Genomic DNA, 18,595 nt, shown 5'->3' on the forward strand with positions numbered 1-18,595 from the left:
GAGTCCGAGTCCGGTTGGGGTGCTGGGTAGGACGGAGAGGGGAGGGGTGTCAAACGACTAGCACCAAGGGCAGCCCTCCCGGCGCGCGGCCGCTGCCCCGCGCGCCTGCCTCGGGGGCTGAAAGCGCGCGTGCGCGGGCTGGCGCGTCGCGACAGCCACGCGAGGCTCCTCCTTTCCCTCCCTCCCTCCCTCCATCCCCGCGGGCTCGAGCGCGCGTGCGCGAGAGCAACTGCCTTCCGCGAGGGAGGCGCGCGGGGCAGGCGGCGGCCCGCGAGGGCGCGCGCGCGCTCCAGCCGCCGGCCTCCATGATGGAGGAGCGAGCGGCCCCCGCCGCCGCCGCCGCAGCCGCCGCAGCCGCAGCCGCCGCCGCCGCCGCCGCTGCCGCCGCGACCGCCCCCGCCTGCCGCCCGCCGGCCCCCGGCCCCCCCAAGGGCGGCGGCGGCGGCGGGGGCGGGGCCGGCGGGGGCAGCCCCGGGGCGGGCCCCGAGCCGCTTAGCCTGCCCGGCATCCTGCACTTCATCCAGCACGAGTGGGCGCGCTTCGAGGCGGAGAAGGCGCGCTGGGAGGCCGAGCGGGCCGAGCTGCAGGTGAGCCGCCGCCGCCGCCCCCGCCCCCGCCCCCCGCCGCGCCAGGACCCGCCCCCGGCCCGACCCAGCCCGCCCCCCGCCGCTGCCCCGGGCCGCGGGCCCCTCACCCGCCACCGCCTTCGCCGCCGCCGCCGCAGCCGCCATCTTGGAGAGCAATGGCCGCCGCCACCCCCCCCCGGCGGGAGGGAGCGGGGAGGGGGGAGCGGGGAGCGACCCCCCTCCCCGGGCTCGGGCTCCTGCCAGGGAGGGCACCGCACAGGAGGGGAGGGGGACAAAGAGAACACACACCCCCCGACCCAGGCTCCTGCTCCTGCGGGGGAGGGGAAGGGGGACAACCACCCCCCCCACCGCGGGGGAGGGGAGACAATGGCCCACCCCCCAGCCCCGGACATCCCCCCTGCAAAGAGAAGAGGGGAGATAGAGAGGACTAGAGGGGCCTCCCCCTCTCTTTCCCAGGCCTGCCCGGAGAAGGTGCTGGGGGCCAGAAGTGGGGCCCTGGAGGGGCAGGGTGCGCCGGGAGACAGACCTGGGAAGGGGGATCCCCACGGGCATTCCTGTGGCCCGGAAGAGAGGGCTGCTTCCCGCATGGAGGAGGGGAAGAGGCTCCTGCCCGGGGAGAGGGGGAAAGGGGACCCTTGAGGGGCGAGAGAGGGTTTTCCCCGCCCCCCACCCCCGTAAGGGTTTGAGGGGACCGGGGGAGGAAACAGCTCCCCATCGGGAGGAAAAGATACTCCGGGAAGCTGAGGGGGGTTGGGAGGGCCGGGTGGGAGCGTGAGTTTTAGACGTAGAGTAGAAATAATTCTATGTAAGGGGTAAAAGGCCCCTTGCTCCAGACTGGACGAAGGGCATCCAGAGTTTGCTTCCAGGTTTCTGTTAAAGAACAGCGTCTGCCTCTGAGAGTGCCCATGGCACCTTTGGGGCAGCTCCCCCCCCCCCTTCTTTCTGACTCCTGGGGAGTCAAGGGGGACATTCTCCTTTTCGAAGATCACACTCAGGACCCTTTGAAGACTATCTCTTATTCCTTCACCAGCTCTTCTGGTGGCATGAGTTCAAGATCCTAATTTACCATACTAAATGCGGCCCCCATGAGGTAGGGTCTTCCAGAGTTGAAGGGGAGGATCCCCAGAATAGGAGAGCTAGAATGGGAGCAGGTATTGGCTGCTCTAGGGCCTCTGGCCTAATGGGGAAGGTGGTGCTGAGAATGGAGTGTGGGTGGAGGCGGCCTGGGAATGAGGGATGTTGGGGTCACAGCCCCTAGAATGAGATTGGGAGGGCCAAATTTGGGAGAGGGTGGGCAGGACCCCAAGCTGGGGCAGGAATAGAGGTTTGAAGAAGGACTGCGACCCCAGTAATAGCAATATTTGTAAAGCAATCTGTTGTCGTAGATCAGGGCTGTCAAACCTTAGGTTATCTTAGGGCCACGTTAAAATAAAATAACACCCAGAATAAAAAATACAGTGCACCAATACAAAGTGGGGGAGTGGGAGTCATCAATGCCACAGGCAAAGCGCTAAAGCAAACACAAAGCCCAGAAGGACAACACGACAGTATAAAGGTAGGTGCATACTGACCCGTCTGCATCACACAGATCGATTCATATGTTCCATCCGTAATACTGCTTAAAAACACCAAAGAAAATTAATGTCAGTGAGATTATTTATTGGTGATGGAATTAAAAAATCCGATATGCATTTCATGCAAATTATTATTTTATTTTTTCGCTCGTGATCATTAAAACCCACAGGTGGGCCGCATAAAATCACACTGTGGGCTGCATGAGGCCTGTGGGCTGCGTTTTGGACAGCCCTGTTGTGGATCTTTGGCTTCTTGATATGTGGGAAGAGGGTTGGATCTAGGTTCAAGTTGGGGCTCTGCTTGGTGACCATGGACAGATCATTTCATCCCCTTGGGCCTACGTGAGGGGGTAGAACTAGACAGTCTCTGAAATCCCTTCCAGCAGTGCAGCCATGGGCTTGTGTCTCTGATGGGACTTGGGAGGAGGGAATGAAGCCTCAGGATGTGGGACCCTCCAAGACAGAGATCAGGGCCACTGGGAGTGAAGACAGAAGGAAGCCAGTGACAGGAGGCGAGCGGGGGCCCCGGCATGTGGATGGGGAACACTTGGGTGCCTGCTTCCTGTGGGTACTGAGCTGGCAAAGATGAAGCAGCCCTTGCCTGTAATGAGCTTACATTCTGGGGAGAGGCAGTATAGGCACAAGAAGCCCCGAAGAATTGGGGAGCAGGGGAAAGACCCCAGAATCCAAACCAGGCCTCTGATACTCACTGACTCTGTGACCCTGGGCAAGTTATTTTACTGCTCTCTGCCTCAGTGGCCTCATCTGTAAAATGGTAATAAAAGCCCCTGCCTCCCCCCCAGTTGGGGTGATCACGTGGGATTGTATAGGTGAAGTGTTTTGCCGACCTGAAAGAGCCATAGAAGTGCTGCTGCTTAGTATTTAAGCCCTAACAATTGTGTAGACAATTTAACCATTTTAGGTGGACTTTTTTTTTCCCAGAGAACAATGTTCTGTCTCCATTGTGTACAGGCTCCTGAACAGAATTCACCTTTTTGTGCCTGTTCAAGGTGATCGTCGTGAACTTTTATTCACTTTTGGGGCCGCTCCCCCTGTGCCCTGGTCTGCCTGTGATGGGCTTCCTTGGGTCTTTGCTGTTGCGTCCTGCTGTTTGTGGGGTGCCTGCCTGGAACAGCTTCTCCCCACCCTTTTCATCTGCTCTTGGTTGGGAGGCAAGCTGCCCTCCGGTCCTGCTGGAGGGCCCTGTTGGGGGATGCTGGGTGGTCTGGACTCCCCTGGAAAGGCAGAGCTGGGGCTGGAGCCTGTCCCTCTTTGTTCTTCGCCGAGGGGTGGCCAAGAGAGGATGAGGAGGGAAGAATGGGGCAGAGCGAGAAGCACCAGAGGTCCCATTCACTGACTCTTATGTGCCCACTAGGTGCGGAGTGAGAGGCCCTGACCCTCAGGCGGCTGATGTGATGGCAGACATTTGTGTGGTGTCATTCTTGTAGGAGGCTGAAGATCCTGTTATCCACTGTTTGTAGATGAGGAAACAGGCTGGGGGTCACATAGGGACAGCTGGCAATCCCAAAGAGGCCATGATTGGGGAGCCCTTGGGGTGGGGGAATCCACCCCGAGGCCCCATTTTGTAGCTGGAATCCCTGGCAGTCAGTCTCTTTCTTATTGATGGTCTGTGCCGGCCACTGCTCTGGGCCCAGGAGAGGAGAGAGACCTTTCTTCAGGTTTATAACTTGCTTTACGTGCATGCTTCCTGAGGGAGGCGCTCTGAAGATACCGTGGCTGTGTGTGTGTGTGTGTCTTTGCACGTGCATGTATGCACAGACACAGACATGCACGCACCCACACTGTTCTAGACCTGGGGTTCCATCCCTCAGACTTCCAGGCATTTCCTGGAGCCCTGAAGTCACGGAGCCTGGGTCGCTTGTAATTCCAGTGATACTGCTGGTATTGTGTCCATTTTACAGAGGGGGAGGTTGAGGTCCAGATGGGTGTGGTGGCTTTTCCAGGAATGCCCCCCAGGTGTGTCCACTTCCAAGCACAAGCCACTGGGAGGATATGAGAGGACAACAGGGTGCTAGATGCTCTTGGGCAGCTTCCTTGTACCCCCCCCCCCCAGCCTCAGTTTCTTCTATAAAAGGAGGGCGTCAAGCTAGCTGGTCTCTAGGAACCCTAAGAACACAGGGCTAGGCAACAGGTCTGGGATTTCATTGGGACAGGGAGCTCCTGGAGGAGAAAACTGCCAGTGCTGCCACCTCCTCTGCAGTTTTGTAATATGTGAGGGTTGATGGAAAGTGGGAGGGGGCATGGCTTGCCGAGGTCAGATAGGCTGACATGTCAGAGGCAGAATTTGAACCCAGGGCCTTCCTCTGTCTGAGGCCATTCTGCATGTCGCCTGGGTTTTTGAGGGGTGTGTGGGTCAGGGTTGGACATGGCATCTGTCACATGAGTAAAGGTGGAGGCTGCACCTTCTAGGCACTTCCTGGACCTCAGGAGCCTCAGACCAAATGGGTGGGAAATGTACTGCTGGCTAGAGCATCTGGGGTCTCCAAGGAGGGGGAATGTGTTGGCATTCAAAAGACTAAGTGATGGGGCAAGAGCCCTGGATTAAGGAGTCCAGGGGCCTATGTTCAAATCCCCAATCTAGCACTCACTAGCTTTGTGACCAGGAGCATTCAGGTAATCTCTGAATGTATTTCTTCTTCCTACTAAATGGGGATCAATAAATAAACAGTAAGCATCTGCCGTGTGCCAGGCATTAGGAATCCAAAGGGGAAAATAATGGGAGTCCTGTCTTTAAGGAGAGACAGCACACACACGTGGAAGCGTATATAAAACACATGCAGGATAAATACACTGTTGTTTTTGGAGGGGAGGCTTCTTGTGGAAGGGTTGGTGGAACTGCATTTTGGAGGAAAAAACACATTAAGAGTCAGAAGGAAAGAGGGAGGGAAGGAGACCATCCCTTCCAGGGTGCTGGGGAGGCCCATGGGGTGAGGAGGGTAATAATGGGATGACCATGTTTCATTATGAATGAAGACATCGAGGGCTTCATTCACTCTGCTCCTGAGAAGAGCCAGCCTTGCTTAGTCACTAACCAGCTGGTTGTCTCTGACAGGAAGGAGAGAGATGAACAGCAGGAAGAGAAGTGGGAGAGATTTCTCAGCTCTGACTGAGTGGGTGGGTGTGTGGGGATGAGTTCTGGAAAACTGGAACCATGTAGAGGGAGGGGGGGAGGGTACAAGTGTGCACCATGGGAGTGGTGGAGGGAGGAGGAGAGGAGAGGGTATCTTCTCCTCAATCCCTGTGACTTGGGAGAGGCAGAATTGAGCCATTGGTTGAGTGTTGGAGATTATGAGCTGACCTGGTCTGTAAATCCCAAACTTAGCAGTATAGGGGTGGGGAATGGGGAGGGGAACAGCCATCATTTATTAAGTGCCTATGGTGTGGGCATGGGTGTAGCATCCCCAGTAGGAAGCTGGGCATCCCTCTTGTCTCCTGTTGCCTGCTTTCCTCGACTTTCCTGCCTGTTCCTCCTCATCCCCTCGGAGCAAGGCTCCTGAGTGTTTGGTTGGCAGATCACCCACAGTGATCTTTGGGGTGGGCAGACAGATTGAGTTGGGAGAAAAGAGGAAGAGAAGGCCTCGGTAAGAGATTTTCCTACTGAGACTTTGAAACCACAGGAAAGACACTGAGCTTGGGTTGGGAAGCAGCAGGTTCAAGGCAGATTATGAAAGGTGACTGAATAAAAGTGTCATTTTAGGGATGTGAATCTGGCAGCTTGAGTAGTGAGATGAATGTGAGGTGAGGGTGCCAGGGAGGGGGGAAGCAGGGCCCTGACCTGGAGCTGTCACCTCCTAACCTGAGCAGGGGACATAGCAGAGCAGCATGGTGAAGGGAAGATGCTGAGTGAGTCGGTCTTGGGCCTTGAGGTCATTGTAGAACCCCATCCCAAGGGAAGGCATCACAGAATCATAAGACTCACGGCCTGGGAAGCATTGCTCATCTAAGCTCCCCTCAAGCATCTCTAATTGGTATGTCCTATTGAAGCAGGACCTTGAGTGAGGCTTAGATGGTCCTGGGCTCAACTAAATGTTGCTGAGGGAGTCAGCAGACATGCAGGCTGGTGGTTGTCCCCGGCAGAGGGCTTCCCGGCAGTGTGGGCCCTTGGCTAGTGGGGGCATGGTCATGGTCATCTGGAGAGCCTGTCTGGGCCTGGGAGAAGGGCTGCAGAAGAGTGCATTTAGCTGGATGCTAACCAGACAGGAATCTTCTTAGCAGCATTTTAGGCTCTCACCTGAAGACTTTCAGAGATGAGAGACTCACTATTCCTCCTTCTCTCTCCTGCCAAGTGGGGCATTCTGTTTTTGGATAACTCTGCTTATTAAGGACTCTTTTTCTTATGGGCTTTGAACCTGGAGTATTCCATGGTATGTTATATCTCTTGCCCTCTAACCTGTGCCCTCCCTCTTTTCCTTCTTTCCTCCTCAGGCCCAGGTAGCTTTTCTCCAAGGGGAGAGAAAGGGTCAAGAGAACCTCAAGACAGACCTGGTGCGACGGATTAAAATGTTAGAGTTTGCACTGAAGCAAGAACGGTGGGTGAGCTTCCCCTTCCCCCCTTGCCCCACACACCTGGAGCTCTTGGGCAGAACCTTAGAGCTGGAGGGAGCTGGGAGGACCTCTGGCTCAGCTTATAGGCTGGCTTTGCCAGGAGTATCTCTGAGGCTTCATGGGGAGAGCAATCCTGCCACAGCCTGGCCAAGTTTATGGCAGCACCAAAGCCTGTGCCCAGCTGTGGCCAAGGGCACAAGGAGAGAAGATGAAAGAAAGCCATGCTTCCAAAGGGCTTTCGGTTCACTTGGGGAGCCCGGACATTGATACACGAAACAACTAGAGGGCTACAGAACCATGTGGAAATAGGGGAACAAGAGCTAGAAGTGATCTGGGCACACATGCCAACAGGGCCCCCACTCTAAAGCTGCGGGGGACTTTTGAGACCCTCTGGTCCAACCTCTTTGTTTTCCAGCAGAACACATGGAGGGCCGTGGAGAGCTGAGTTGCCTAGGATAGGCCATTGAGGCCATAGGTGTTGGGGCTGGGGGGCCTCCCCTGGCTCCAGAGCCAGTACATTAAGGGACAGGGGTCTCAGCTAGATATGCTGGCTGTTTTGTAGGTGAGCCACTCCCTTGTGGGAGTGTGGGTGGTAGTATCTCCTGGCTTTGGACTGGGTGACTTTGCAAGCCTCTGGATCCTTCTATGACATCATTTGCCTCTTTAAAGGGGTCACTGGGCCTCCAGGAACAGGGAGACTGTTCCTTGCTGAGGCAGACTGTGCCACTGTGGACACCTCTGGTTGTCAGGAAGATTTTCTTCACATTGACCTGCAGTCAGCCTCTCCACAACACCCATGCACTGCTCTTTGCTGGGTCCGTGGAGTGTAAAGCTTGGCTTTGGCAACCCTTGCACTTTGTGAAGACAGTGCCATGGCCCTCGGAAGCCTTCTGTCTTCCAGGTGCAGCCTCCTTGAGTCATGTCTCTGAAAGGGTCCTCACCTGACAGGGCTGCCAGCATCTCCACCGTCTCTTCTGCCTGGCCCAGGAGGCTGGTGAGGCCTTCAAGGCCTCATTTTACAGAGAAGGAAACTGAGGCCCAGAGATAGGACGGGTGGTCAGCGTCCTCCCGCTCCACATGGCTGGCTCAGCAGAAGGAAGGGAGGCTGCTGAGTGGGGAGCTGAGCCTGCCCAGACAGGACGGCGGCCCAGAGAGGCAGTGGAGTTCAGGGGGAAGGTCCTGGCCCCAGCCCTATCATGAGTGCTGGGCTCTCTTTACCTCCTTTGGGTCCCACTCCCCTTGGACAGTCTTGGGGAAGTCCAGGGATGGACAGATGCCTTTCGACAATCATGTCTGGAAGTACAGGAAATGAAATATCAAGGAAGTGGCCAATAGTGAAATAAAATAGAAGTTTTTTCCCCTGTAAGGTCATAGAACCCCTCAAATCAATCCATGGTACCCCAAGTTAAAACCCCTTTTCTGGACTGTACATTCTAGAACTCTCTAGGTCACACAGATCCCAAGCCAGCTTGGGGTCAAACCCAGGGCCTTGGATACTACATCTGGTATTTTTTCCCACTGCACAACTGCCTTCTGGCAGCTTGGCCCAGTGGCTCGTGGCTCTCCAAGGTACCTCTCAAGTCCGAATTAGTCTAGCAGTTCTCAAATTCTTTGGTGTCAGGGCCCCTTTACACTCTTCAAAATTATTGAAGCTCCCTCTCCCCCAAGGGCTTTTGTTTATGTGGGCTATATGGATATTTGCCATATCAGAAACTAAAGCATGGCAGTATACATAGAATGGATTCTGTGAGTGACTTGGGACCTTCAATGACAGCTTCCTTTTCTTCCAGAGCCAAGTATCACAAACTGAAGTTTGGGACTGATGCAAACCAAGGAGAGAAGAAGGCAGACATGCTGGAGCAAGGTGTGAAGAGCTGGCCCCTGGATGGAGCTGGGGGTGGGGGTGGGGAATTGCTGGGAGGGCAGGGGCTCCTTCCAATCCCTGCCCACTGCGGGTGTCCCGGCTGCTGTCAGGGCCATCACCTTAGTCTCTCTCTGGTCAGTCCCCAATGGTCCTGTGGAGCCGGTGTCTTTGGAGAGCAGCCAGCTGGTGTGGAAGGAAGGCCGGCAGCTGCTTCGACAGTAAGTGTAGCCTGAGGTGTGGGGTGTGGGGTACGGTCAGAAGGTCTCTGAAGGTTGCAGAAATGATACTTCCGAAAGAGCTTGGGTGATCCTTGGTGATACCTGTCATCTCTGGGGCTGACCCTGCTCTGAAAGCCAAGTAGCTCACACTTTGATCCTGCCTTTTGGGTTGAGGGAGGGTGAGCAGAAAGGAGACAGAAGCCCTGGGGGGAGGGATGAGTTAGTGGCCCTTTGGGGAGCTCCCCCTTTGCCAAGAAAATGCCTGGTTTGAAGGACAAGCATCCACTCTCCCTTCATTGGCTTTGCCTTAGGTCCAGAGCTTCTGGGCTCTGTAGGGCTTTCCCCAAAACCGATTTCCTTTCCCCCCTCCCTCAAAGGTACTTGGAAGAAGTGGGCTACACGGACACCATCTTGGACATGCGTTCGAAGCGTGTGCGTTCCCTGCTCGGCCGCTCTGTGGAGCTGAATGGTGTAGCCGAGCCTGGTGATAGCAGCCCTGGAGGGCTTCCTGCAGGGGAGTCAGTGTTGGCAAAGCAGATTGAAGAGCAGATCAAGAGGTTAGGGCCCCCAGCTCTGCCTTTTTGTCTGGATTTTGGCCTGGGTCCATCCCTTCCTGCCCAGCAGCCCAGAATTCCATTCCTTCCTCACTTCCCAAAGCTGATGGCTGGTTGTCCCGAGCTTCTGACACCCAATAGGAGGGGAGCATTTGTTAAACACATGTGCTGTGTGCTAGGCATGGCTGTGTGCTTGAAAAATACTACCTCATTTGATCTCTGGTAGGTATGTTGTGGTGTTTCTGTGGGTGTGTTTGAATTTCTGGATTTATCATACATACATGGGGGGATTGCAGAGAGTGGCCTCTGCTCACAGCATCAGTCAAGTCAGAAGGCTACTGCATTTAGGCATAGGCCTAGGACCATCAAGCCTGACCAGGGCTAACTGTTCTTTCCTGCTGGCCACTTTCCCTGGCTCAGGGTGCCCCCTGGACCTCTGGGCAGCCATTGGAAAGATGGGCCTGGCTCAGGAGGTGGCTGGGTGGCTGGGGGCCGGGACTGGGAGGCCCTTGTGGGACATTATAACCCAAAGTTTGGGGAACATTACAGCCTGATGTTGCCTGATGAGAATGGAGCCTGGGACTCTGCTCTGGCTATAGATCTCTTGGGCTCTGGTGGACCCCACCCCTTTCCCCCTTCATGTCTTGGATAGGAATGCTGCAGGGAAGGAAGGTGTGGAGCGGCTGGGCAGCTCTGTGTTGGAGAAGATCCCATTCCTGCAGAATTGTGAGGATGAAGACAGCGATGAGGAGGAGGAGCTTGATAGCTTGCAGCCCAAGAAACAGCGGGTCAAGGTGGGGCTCCCCGGGCCAACTCCTGGGAGGGCTGCTGCCCAGGCAGTGACCTTGCAGCCCAGTCGAGCCTTCCGCAGAGTAGGCGGAGATGGGGAGCAAAGGACTCTTCCCTGACCCCTCTTCTGCTCTGGCAGCTGGTAGAGACAGCCATGGAAGCTGGCCTGCTCTGTGCCTCCCAAAGATAGAGAAGGAGTGGGGCCCCATTTTTGCCCTCAGGGACTTTAGAGTCTGACTGGGGAGATAAGAGATAAACAGAGAGAGAGGGACAGGGAGGTGATGGGAGAGGAGGGACCACAGTGTATGGGGAGGACGAGGAGCTGTCTTCTCAGATCCAGGGCCCTGGATTCAAATCTTGGCTTTTCTGCTAACTAGCTTTGTGACCTTGAGCAGATGAGGTCTCCTTCTTGGCTTGTGGTTTCTTCTTTGGAGTAATGAGGGAGCCTGACTCCAGATGGTTGAGGGGCCTTTTAATTAATTCTGTGGTTGGTGTATTTGAGGGAGAGCAGGGGTAGATGAGGCTGACTCGGTAAGTTCAGACAGCTTTGGATTAGACCTGACCAGAGGCATGCTGGGGTCTGTAAATAGAGTGTTTGTGGGCAAGAGGAATCTGGACCTTGTCCAAAGGCTGCTTGATCAGCAGTGGCGGGGAGGGAGGTCTGGGGTCTGTCCTGTGGCCCCCAGTTTCTTGTCTTCTGTCCCCTCAGTTATCATCGAAGCCCCTGGTCCCAGAAATGGATGAGGATGAGGATGACGAAGACTCTGAGGATGCCATCAATGAGTTTGACTTTCTGGGCTCCGGGGAGGATGGGGAAGGGTCTGCTGATGCTCGCCGCTCTGGGGATGGCACCGAACTGGGTAAGCAGAGGGGACCTGTTCCCAGCTCCCTGAAGGATGTAAGCCCAGGCCTCTCCCTCCCAGGCTGTAGCTGCTTCCTGCCCCAGGCTCCTCTTCCTCTGCTTCCTGAAGGGGCCTCCCTCTGGAGGCCATGAGGAAGCCTGCAGGCTTGACCTGTGCCCTCGGAGGGAGGCTTGAGGGAGAGAGCTGTGGTCCAGGGAGGGAAGTAAAGGGAGGCCCTGCCCTAGCCCTCCTCTCCCTCACTTCTTGCTTGGTGACATGCCCCCCAGCTCTGCCTCTGCTTCCAGGGGGCCTTGGCACTGACCTCTAGGGGCCCCAGGGGGTAAAAGAGCTCATGCTCCTGCCCGGACTGGGACAAAGGGAGGGAGAGGGGAGCCCTGAGGGGACTGGCAGCTCACCCTCTCTGTGGTTTTCTTTTTCCCACCCGGGCAGAGAGCCGGCGGGTGAAACTGCAGGGCATGCTAGCTGATCTTCGGGATGTGGATGGGCTGCCCCCGAAAGGGACTGGGCCCCCGCCTGGCACGCCGCAGCCTCGGCCCCATGATGGTGAGGATCCTGGGCTCCTGTGGCTCAGTCGGCCGAGCATCCTCCTTCCTGCCTTTGGAGACGGACTGGGGCTGACACCGGGGAGAGATTTAGAGGCGGGGTAGATGTCAGCTCATTATAAGGAGGATTTGAACTGACACCAGAGCCTTCTAGCAATCAGTTGTGCTTGGGGTGGTAGTGAACTCTTTGTCATTGAAGGGCTTCCAGCAGTGGCAGGCGAGTCAGTGATCAGAGGTGCTTTCTGGGGATTGGCTTAGGAAGGCAGCGCCAGGCAGCAGGAAGAGTCTGTAGGTCCTGCCTCGAGGCCTCAGCCCAGTCCAGAGAGGGCCGTGTCCTCCAGGGCTCGAACTGTGAGCTGGCTGTGCTTCCCAGGTTCCCTCGGCTTCTCCTCTGATGTCTTCATCATGGACACGATTGGGGGTGGAGAGGTGAGCCTGGGGGATTTGGCCGACCTCACCGTCAGCAACGACAACGACCTCAGCTGTGATGTGAGTGTGGGCCTGCCTTCCCCGGGCACCCCAGGGGTTAAAGGACCACAGAGGCCTCTTTCCCATTCTAAATCATCTCCGTGGCTGCTGTCTAGACATGCCTGGCCATTCAGTAGCCATGTGACCCTGGCAAAGTCATTTCTCCTCCTAGGCTTCAGTTTTGTTATCCACAAAAGGAGGGGGCTGGATTAAATGGCCCCAAGGTTCCTATGGCTTATGACCCTAGGAGTGTTTCCCTGGCCCTAGGGGGTAGAAAGGTGTGTGAGAAGCAGAGGCTAGTGGGAGTGAGTGAGCTGGGAGCATGGGGCCTGGGGCCTGAGTGGCTGAAGAGACAGAGGGACAGGTTGTGGGCAGGAGCTGCAAAGGACATCTACTACCCAAAGTGGAGTGGGGTGATTTTCTAGGGAGTGAGCCTGGCAGAGATGCTTGGTCTTCTGGCCCATGAGTTTGATTTGGAAAGGCCTTGATAATTATTTCAATAGAATTGGTTTCCCAGGGGCTTGGTGACCCATGATTGTGGTCTGGCTCCTGGGGGAACTGAGGCTGCTGGGTCACTCGCGTTTGGGGGAGTTTGAAGTGTATTTGGACTACAGTCTATGGGGTATCTGTACTCAGGCTGGCCCCACATGGGGTGGGCTGTTGGCTGGCCTGGGCCATCATAGAGAAGCAGCTGCTCAAAGTTTCTGTCCCCCCAAGACTGCACTTGGAGCTCCAGCCTCTCTTCCCCCCACCCCAGACAGATGCATATACATGGGTGTGGTTTCCTTTGTAATCGGTCTTCTAAAACCTTTTGAGGAGGGGCCCATAGGGGTGCATGCCACAGAAAAGGGGAAGGACCCCTGCTTCTTTCTTCTTCCTCAGTGAGGGGGCAGACTAGATGATCTCTGAGATTGGGAGATTCTCTCAGCCTGACCAAGTCAAGGAGGATGCGTGGCTCCCTGGGTCCCAGATGTCTTTGCAGCTGTTGGGCACACCCCCGGAGGTGTGAAAGAGCGGGGTGTGGAGGGGGAGTGCAGAGAGATACTTTGTCTTACCTTCCCTCCAGCTCTCCGACAGCAAAGATGCCTTTAAGAAGACCTGGAACCCCAAATTCACCCTCCGCTCCCACTATGACGGCATCCGCTCGCTGGCCTTCCATCACAGTGAGTCAGCCCTGCTCACGGCCTCAGAGGATGGTACCTTGAAGCTTTGGAACCTGCAGAAGACAGTGACAGCCAAGAAGTAAGTGGGGGTCCCAGGAGGGGGCCAGTGAGCACCACAGCCTGTCCACTGACACCCCATGTCCTCTCTTCTGTGCAGGAATGCCGCTCTGGATGTGGAGCCCATCCATGCCTTCCGGGCCCACAGGTGGGCAAAGGGCAGCCTGTCCTTTCTCCCCTTTGAGAGCCCAGAGGCTGCTGGGGGGTGCCACAGTGCCTAGAGCCCTGGACCTGAAGTCAGGCAGCCCCGAGATCCAGCCCAGCCTCAGACCCTTATTAAGAGCTTTGGGACCCTGGGAAAGTCTCTGCACACTGCCTGCCCTCCCTCCTAAGGTTGTTGGGAGGGTCAAAAGAGTGTGTGTAAAGTGTTTAGCCCAGCGCCTGGCACACAGTAGGCACTCCATACGTGTGAGCTACATTATTATGATTCTTGTTACTGCCCTGAGAAGTGGACAGGGTGAGCAGGGCCCATGCCAAGGTCCTCCCAGATGAGAATGACGTGCCCTGGGCTGATGACAGGAAGTGTCTCTGGAGGGCTGGGTCAGGGGACTGCCTGGGGCCCAAGCTTCTCAAGGCTGTGACAGGGCTCAGGGCCTCACTGCTGAGGGTGGCTTGGTGTTGGCTCCTTGCTGAGCTGCCAGGAATGGCTCATCTCTTCCCATCCCTCCCTCTGCAGGGGCCCTGTGTTGGCAGTAGCCATGGGCAGTCACAGCGAGCACTGCTACAGTGGGGGAGCAGATGCCCGTATTCACTGCTGGAGGATCCCAGACCTCAACATGGACCCGTATGATGGCTATGGTGAGGGCGGCCCTCCCTGGCCGTCTCTTCTCCTGCAGGCTACAGGGCATCTACCTTAGATTGCCTCATTCCCCCAGACCCCCTCCCTGGGAACCCACCCCAGTTATGGACTAGCCAGGCCCCTCCTATGTGCTGTTCCTTTCTGAGTCCAAAGTCTGTCCCTGAAGGCATTGGAGGCCGAGCCAGAGTAACGTTCCTATGGCATAGGCAGTGGGACTAGGAGGCTCTGCTTAGCCAGACGTGCTGCCCTTAGGCCCTCCATCACTGATTGGGAGGAACAGAGGTGAGTCTGGCCTTGGGTCCCTCTGACACTTGGCATTTTCTCCTTGTGGGTCGGGCCTAGATCCTGGTGTGCTGAGCAGTGTCCTGGAGGGCCACGGGGATGCTGTATGGGGCCTTGCCTTCAGCCCTACTTCGCACCGTCTGGCCTCCTGTTCTGCGGATGGCACCATTCGTATCTGGGATCCCAGTGGCAATAGCCCCACTTGCCTGTGCACTTTCCACACAGCTGGCGGTGAGTGGGGTTGGAAGTGGGGGGAAACAGAGAGCCCTGGGGAGCTAAACCTCCCATTGGAGGGGCCTTAGAGGTGATTGGCTCCTGCCACCCACCCTCAGTCTGTCTCTCTGTCCCCTTCCTGCTGGGGCAGACAGAACAAGCTCATCCTTCCTCCTTCCTGTTCTCCAGGGGCTGAGCCCAGCCTCAAACCCTGCACTCTCGGGCCTAAGGCTGCTGCCGTAACCTGCCGGGGTGAGGTGGGGTGGGAGAAGGTGTCGCACAGCTTTCTGCCTCTCTTGCCCTGAACAGAACATGGGATCCCCACGTCCGTGGCCTTCACCAGCACAGAGCCAGCCCAGGCCGTCGCTTCCTTCCGCTCAGGTGACACGGTCCTCTATGACCTGGAGACTGGCAGCGCCCTTCTCACACTGGAGTCCCGAGGGAGCAGCGGTGAGCAGGAGTCCCTGGGGAGAGACTTTCCTGAATGTTCCCTCCCATTTCTAAGGCAGGAGGCAGGAAAGGGGAGGTTGGGCCCTTGTCCTTGGCAGAATCACAGAATGGGGCAGCTGAGAGGGATTCTCTGATAGGAAACAAGATCCAAGTCAAGCATCTGCCATGTGCTTTCCATGGTTTATTTTATTGGATAAAACCCTTCCCCTGGGTGGAAGGTATTGTTCTTATCCCCATTTGACAGATGGGGAAACCGAGGCAGGCCAAGCCATGTACACACAGTAACCCTGTGAGGAGGTATCTGGAGCTGGATTCCAGTCCTGCCGGTTACACTTAGTGTGACTCCACCTTTAGTACACATTTAGCAGCTGTTCTTGTTCCATTTTATAGATTGCTGGATGGGACCATAGAATGGGGAATTTCAGATCTAAAAACCACCTTAGAATCTATTCAAAAGTCCCATTTTACAGATTGGGGGAGACTGAGGCCAAATGCTAGGAAGTGACGATGCAAACATGGACGAGGCTAATTGGTTTATCTCCAGTCCTGTTTTTTTTTTTGCTCTTCACTCATTCTGCTCCTTTTAGGTCCCACCCAGATCAACCAGGTGGTGAGCCACCCCAACCAGCCCATTACCATCACTGCCCATGACGACAGAGGCATCCGATTTCTGGACAATAGGACAGGTAGGAACAGGTGGCATGTGTCTCTGTCCTGACAGCAATCCCCCACCTCTTCTCGGCCTGACCCTGAGATAGGTATACAGACGGGGAGGTGAGCCGCAAATCCCTGCAGGTTTGGTCTATGGGGAGCAGGCCCATACTTGAACCTGCTCTCTGACCTGGACAGGTAAATCTGTGCATTCCATGGTTGCTCACCTCGATGCGGTGACCTGCTTGGCTGTTGATCCGAATGGTGTGTTCCTGATGTCTGGAAGTAAGTCCTCCTTTTCTCTGCCTGTCCCTGCCGCCCAGATGCTCCCTGTCCTAGGAAGCAGGACAGCAGGCTCTGTGGGAGCAGTGAAAGCAGCCTGGCCAGGAAAGGGAGGCTCATTTTGGGCATAGGGATAAGGCTTACTAGGTAGAACAGAATTGGGGGGCCATGCTGGTGCAGGGCAGAAGGATTTGGTTTAGGGGAATTAGGGAAGGCTCTGAGCAAAGTTGGAGGAAGGAAGCTGGAGCTGGGTCCCAGGAGGTTCAAGAGTGGGTGATATCAGCAAGGGAAGAGCAATCGTGGGGACTGGAAGGCACTGAGGATGGGGCGCCCTTCTCTAGTCCCAGCTCTGGCCCCGACTTCCCATGGGACTTTGCTCTCAAGGCCATTGTTAAATAGGATGGGGTCCTGGATGGGCCCTATCCTGTGGGCCGGGAGGCAGGAAAGAGGCTAAAACTCCGGTAAATGGCTCCTTCCCCACAAGGCCACGACTGCTCCCTCCGCCTCTGGAGCCTGGACAATAAGACATGTGTGCAGGAGATCACAGCACACCGTAAGAAGCATGAGGAAGCCATTCATGCCGTGGCCTGCCATCCCAGCAAGGCGCTCATCGCGAGCGCGGGGGCTGATGCCCTGGCCAAGGTGTTCGTATGACCCCCCCGAGTCATGCCCTGCTACCCCCCCCCCACCTCTTCCCTGAGGAAGGGTGGGGTGGGCAGGGGGCCCGAAGAGGTGAGTGGGTAAAACCCTCTATCTGTGACTTCGGGCAGTCCCTCATCCCTGGACTCCAGGTCTCTACTAGTACAGTTTGGTGGGGGGGTGGGGGGATGTGGCTTAAGATTATTTTGGTTCTAATGTGTGCGGGTTTGTAGGAGGTTATAGGTGGGGCTAGGTCTCTGTTAGCTCTGCCCAACCATGTATCTCCTCTCATCCAGCCGGTGATTTTCTCCACTCCACGTCTAGTCTGGGGGAGCAAGATGCCTCAGCTCCGTGAGCCTCATGGTGCTAGCAGCCTGTGGGGCTGGCCCTCTCCTTGGTCACTTTCCCCATTTCTGTTGGGGTTGAAGATGGGAGCCATTCTCTCCAGCCATTAGGGACCCTATGCTTCCCTGCCCCTTCAGGAATTTGTTCCTTTTCTCCCCTCCCTTCCCCTCTGGGGCCTGGACTCATGTCCAGAGCTTTCCATTGGTCTTTGAGCCACAGTCATAGGGCTGGACATAGGGGTGCGGGAGTGGTGATGCTGGGAGGTGCAGCTCTCGCTCTCTTAGGACCCTCCATCTGCCTCACTGTCCCCTCTTCTGGAGCAGCTGAAATGGACCAGAGGAGTCAGGTGGTGCTCCGGGTGGGACACATGGGAATACTCCCTTGGCCTATGGACAGTTTGGAGGAAGGAATGGGGGTGTAGACTGAGGGTTGGGGGGACCAGGATCACATTCTTGGGTCACCACAGCTTGCCCCTGGGGCTGCCCTGCCTCTCTCTCCAAGGCGTAGAAACACACAAACACACATACACAAACACACACACCCCAGACACTAGCTCCTCCCCTACCCCAGAAGCATTAACCGCCTGGGGGGGACTATTTTTGCCTGGGGGGGGTGCTCCTTCCCTCTCAGCTCCCCTGGGACCAGGGGCCCATGGGGAGGAGAGGGAGGCTCATTGGCTCTAGGGAGGAACATTGGGGTGGGGGTGTTGAAACCCTATTTTCCCCCTCTAACCCCCTTTTTCACACTGTATATTCTGTATAAATCAATACAATTTTAAATGGAAGCCCAGACGTCCCCTCCCCCCTTCTCCCCAGATACCCTCCTTTGGTTGTTATCACTGTGTGATAGTCTCTGTCGGTCTCTCCCCTGTCCCTAGTCAGGGTTCCTAAGCTTTTCTTTGTATATTTATTTCACTCTCAATTTCAGCTGTACCCCAATCCTTGGCCCATCCTTGGCCCACTCCTCTTCCTGCCTTCTCCCAATTGTATGTGAAAACTTGCCTCAATAAAACCTTTGGAATAAGACCAGTTGTTTTTTGGAGTTGGGAGTGGGAGACTGAGGGCCTGGGATTTGGAGGGAGGGCCCCCTGTGTGAGGCCTGTGGGTTCAGGGTTGGCTATGGCTAGGCCTTTGGTGAAAGGGAATGGCAGACCTGGAGGGGAGGTGTTTGTAACTTGGGGGAGGGTGGGGTGGGAGGAGGTGGAGTCTGCCTCCCCTGTCCTTGTGGGACAAAACCTGTCCATCCACCATTTCTCTTCCCTAAGTTGGGGGAGCAGTCACTTCTCATTAGGCTGCCTACCCAGCCTTCCCAGCCAACATTCTGAGTGTTGTGCTCCAAGACCCATTGGAGATTGTCCCTGTCCTGGGGCCACTCCTGGTACTTTAGGGGAGAGAAGAACCACCACTATCTTTGGTACCATCTAGTCCCTCATTGTCCCCATAGAAAACAGGTCCAACGGCAGAGGTAGAATTGGATTTGGAACTGGTCCAGAGCTGTGGTATGCTTCAGCGTGGCCCTGGGGGAGCTGCCATGGGGAGGGTGTAGCCTCTATCTGGGAGAATTTCATGAACAGCGTGGAGACTGAGGCCACTTTGGGATGGGTTGGGGTACAGACTGCTCCATCCAGAAGCTCATACCACCTCCCCCCACCCCCCCCAATGCTGTGGTTTGGGTTTCAGCTTGAAGCCT

General features: G+C 56.2%; 1 protein-coding gene across 1 annotated transcript; it reads left to right on the forward strand.

The window, feature by feature from the left end:
- Positions 1-305: 305 nt before the first annotated feature.
- STRN4 (striatin 4) lies at positions 306-17,931 on the forward strand. The gene is made up of 18 exons (XM_036744614.1): positions 306-587; positions 6,608-6,711; positions 8,518-8,591; positions 8,731-8,809; positions 9,187-9,366; positions 10,016-10,157; positions 10,862-11,012; positions 11,445-11,558; positions 11,931-12,046; positions 13,092-13,267; positions 13,346-13,393; positions 13,922-14,043; positions 14,387-14,557; positions 14,849-14,989; positions 15,577-15,675; positions 15,839-15,925; positions 16,407-16,654; positions 16,858-17,931. Exons 1-17 carry the CDS (start codon positions 306-308, stop codon positions 16,574-16,576), a joined length of 2,256 nt encoding a protein of 751 aa, XP_036600509.1. The 3' UTR covers positions 16,577-16,654; positions 16,858-17,931.
- Positions 17,932-18,595: the final 664 nt, after the last annotated feature.

The sequence above is a fragment of the Trichosurus vulpecula genome, chromosome 2 (genome assembly GCF_011100635.1).
Source record: "Trichosurus vulpecula isolate mTriVul1 chromosome 2, mTriVul1.pri, whole genome shotgun sequence".
Taxonomy (NCBI): Eukaryota; Metazoa; Chordata; class Mammalia; order Diprotodontia; family Phalangeridae; genus Trichosurus; species Trichosurus vulpecula.

Bases quoted from the DNA above. Each gene is read 5' to 3' on its own strand.
- STRN4 (XM_036744614.1), top strand. From the start codon at position 306: ATGATGGAGGAGCGAGCGGCCCCCGCCGCCGCCGCCGCAGCCGCCGCA. The intron at 6,712-8,517 runs GTGGGTGAGCTT...CTTTTCTTCCAG, and splicing joins TTTGCACTGAAGCAAGAACG to AGCCAAGTATCACAAACTGA. The intron at 14,044-14,386 runs GTGAGGGCGGCC...GGTCGGGCCTAG, and splicing joins GGACCCGTATGATGGCTATG to ATCCTGGTGTGCTGAGCAGT.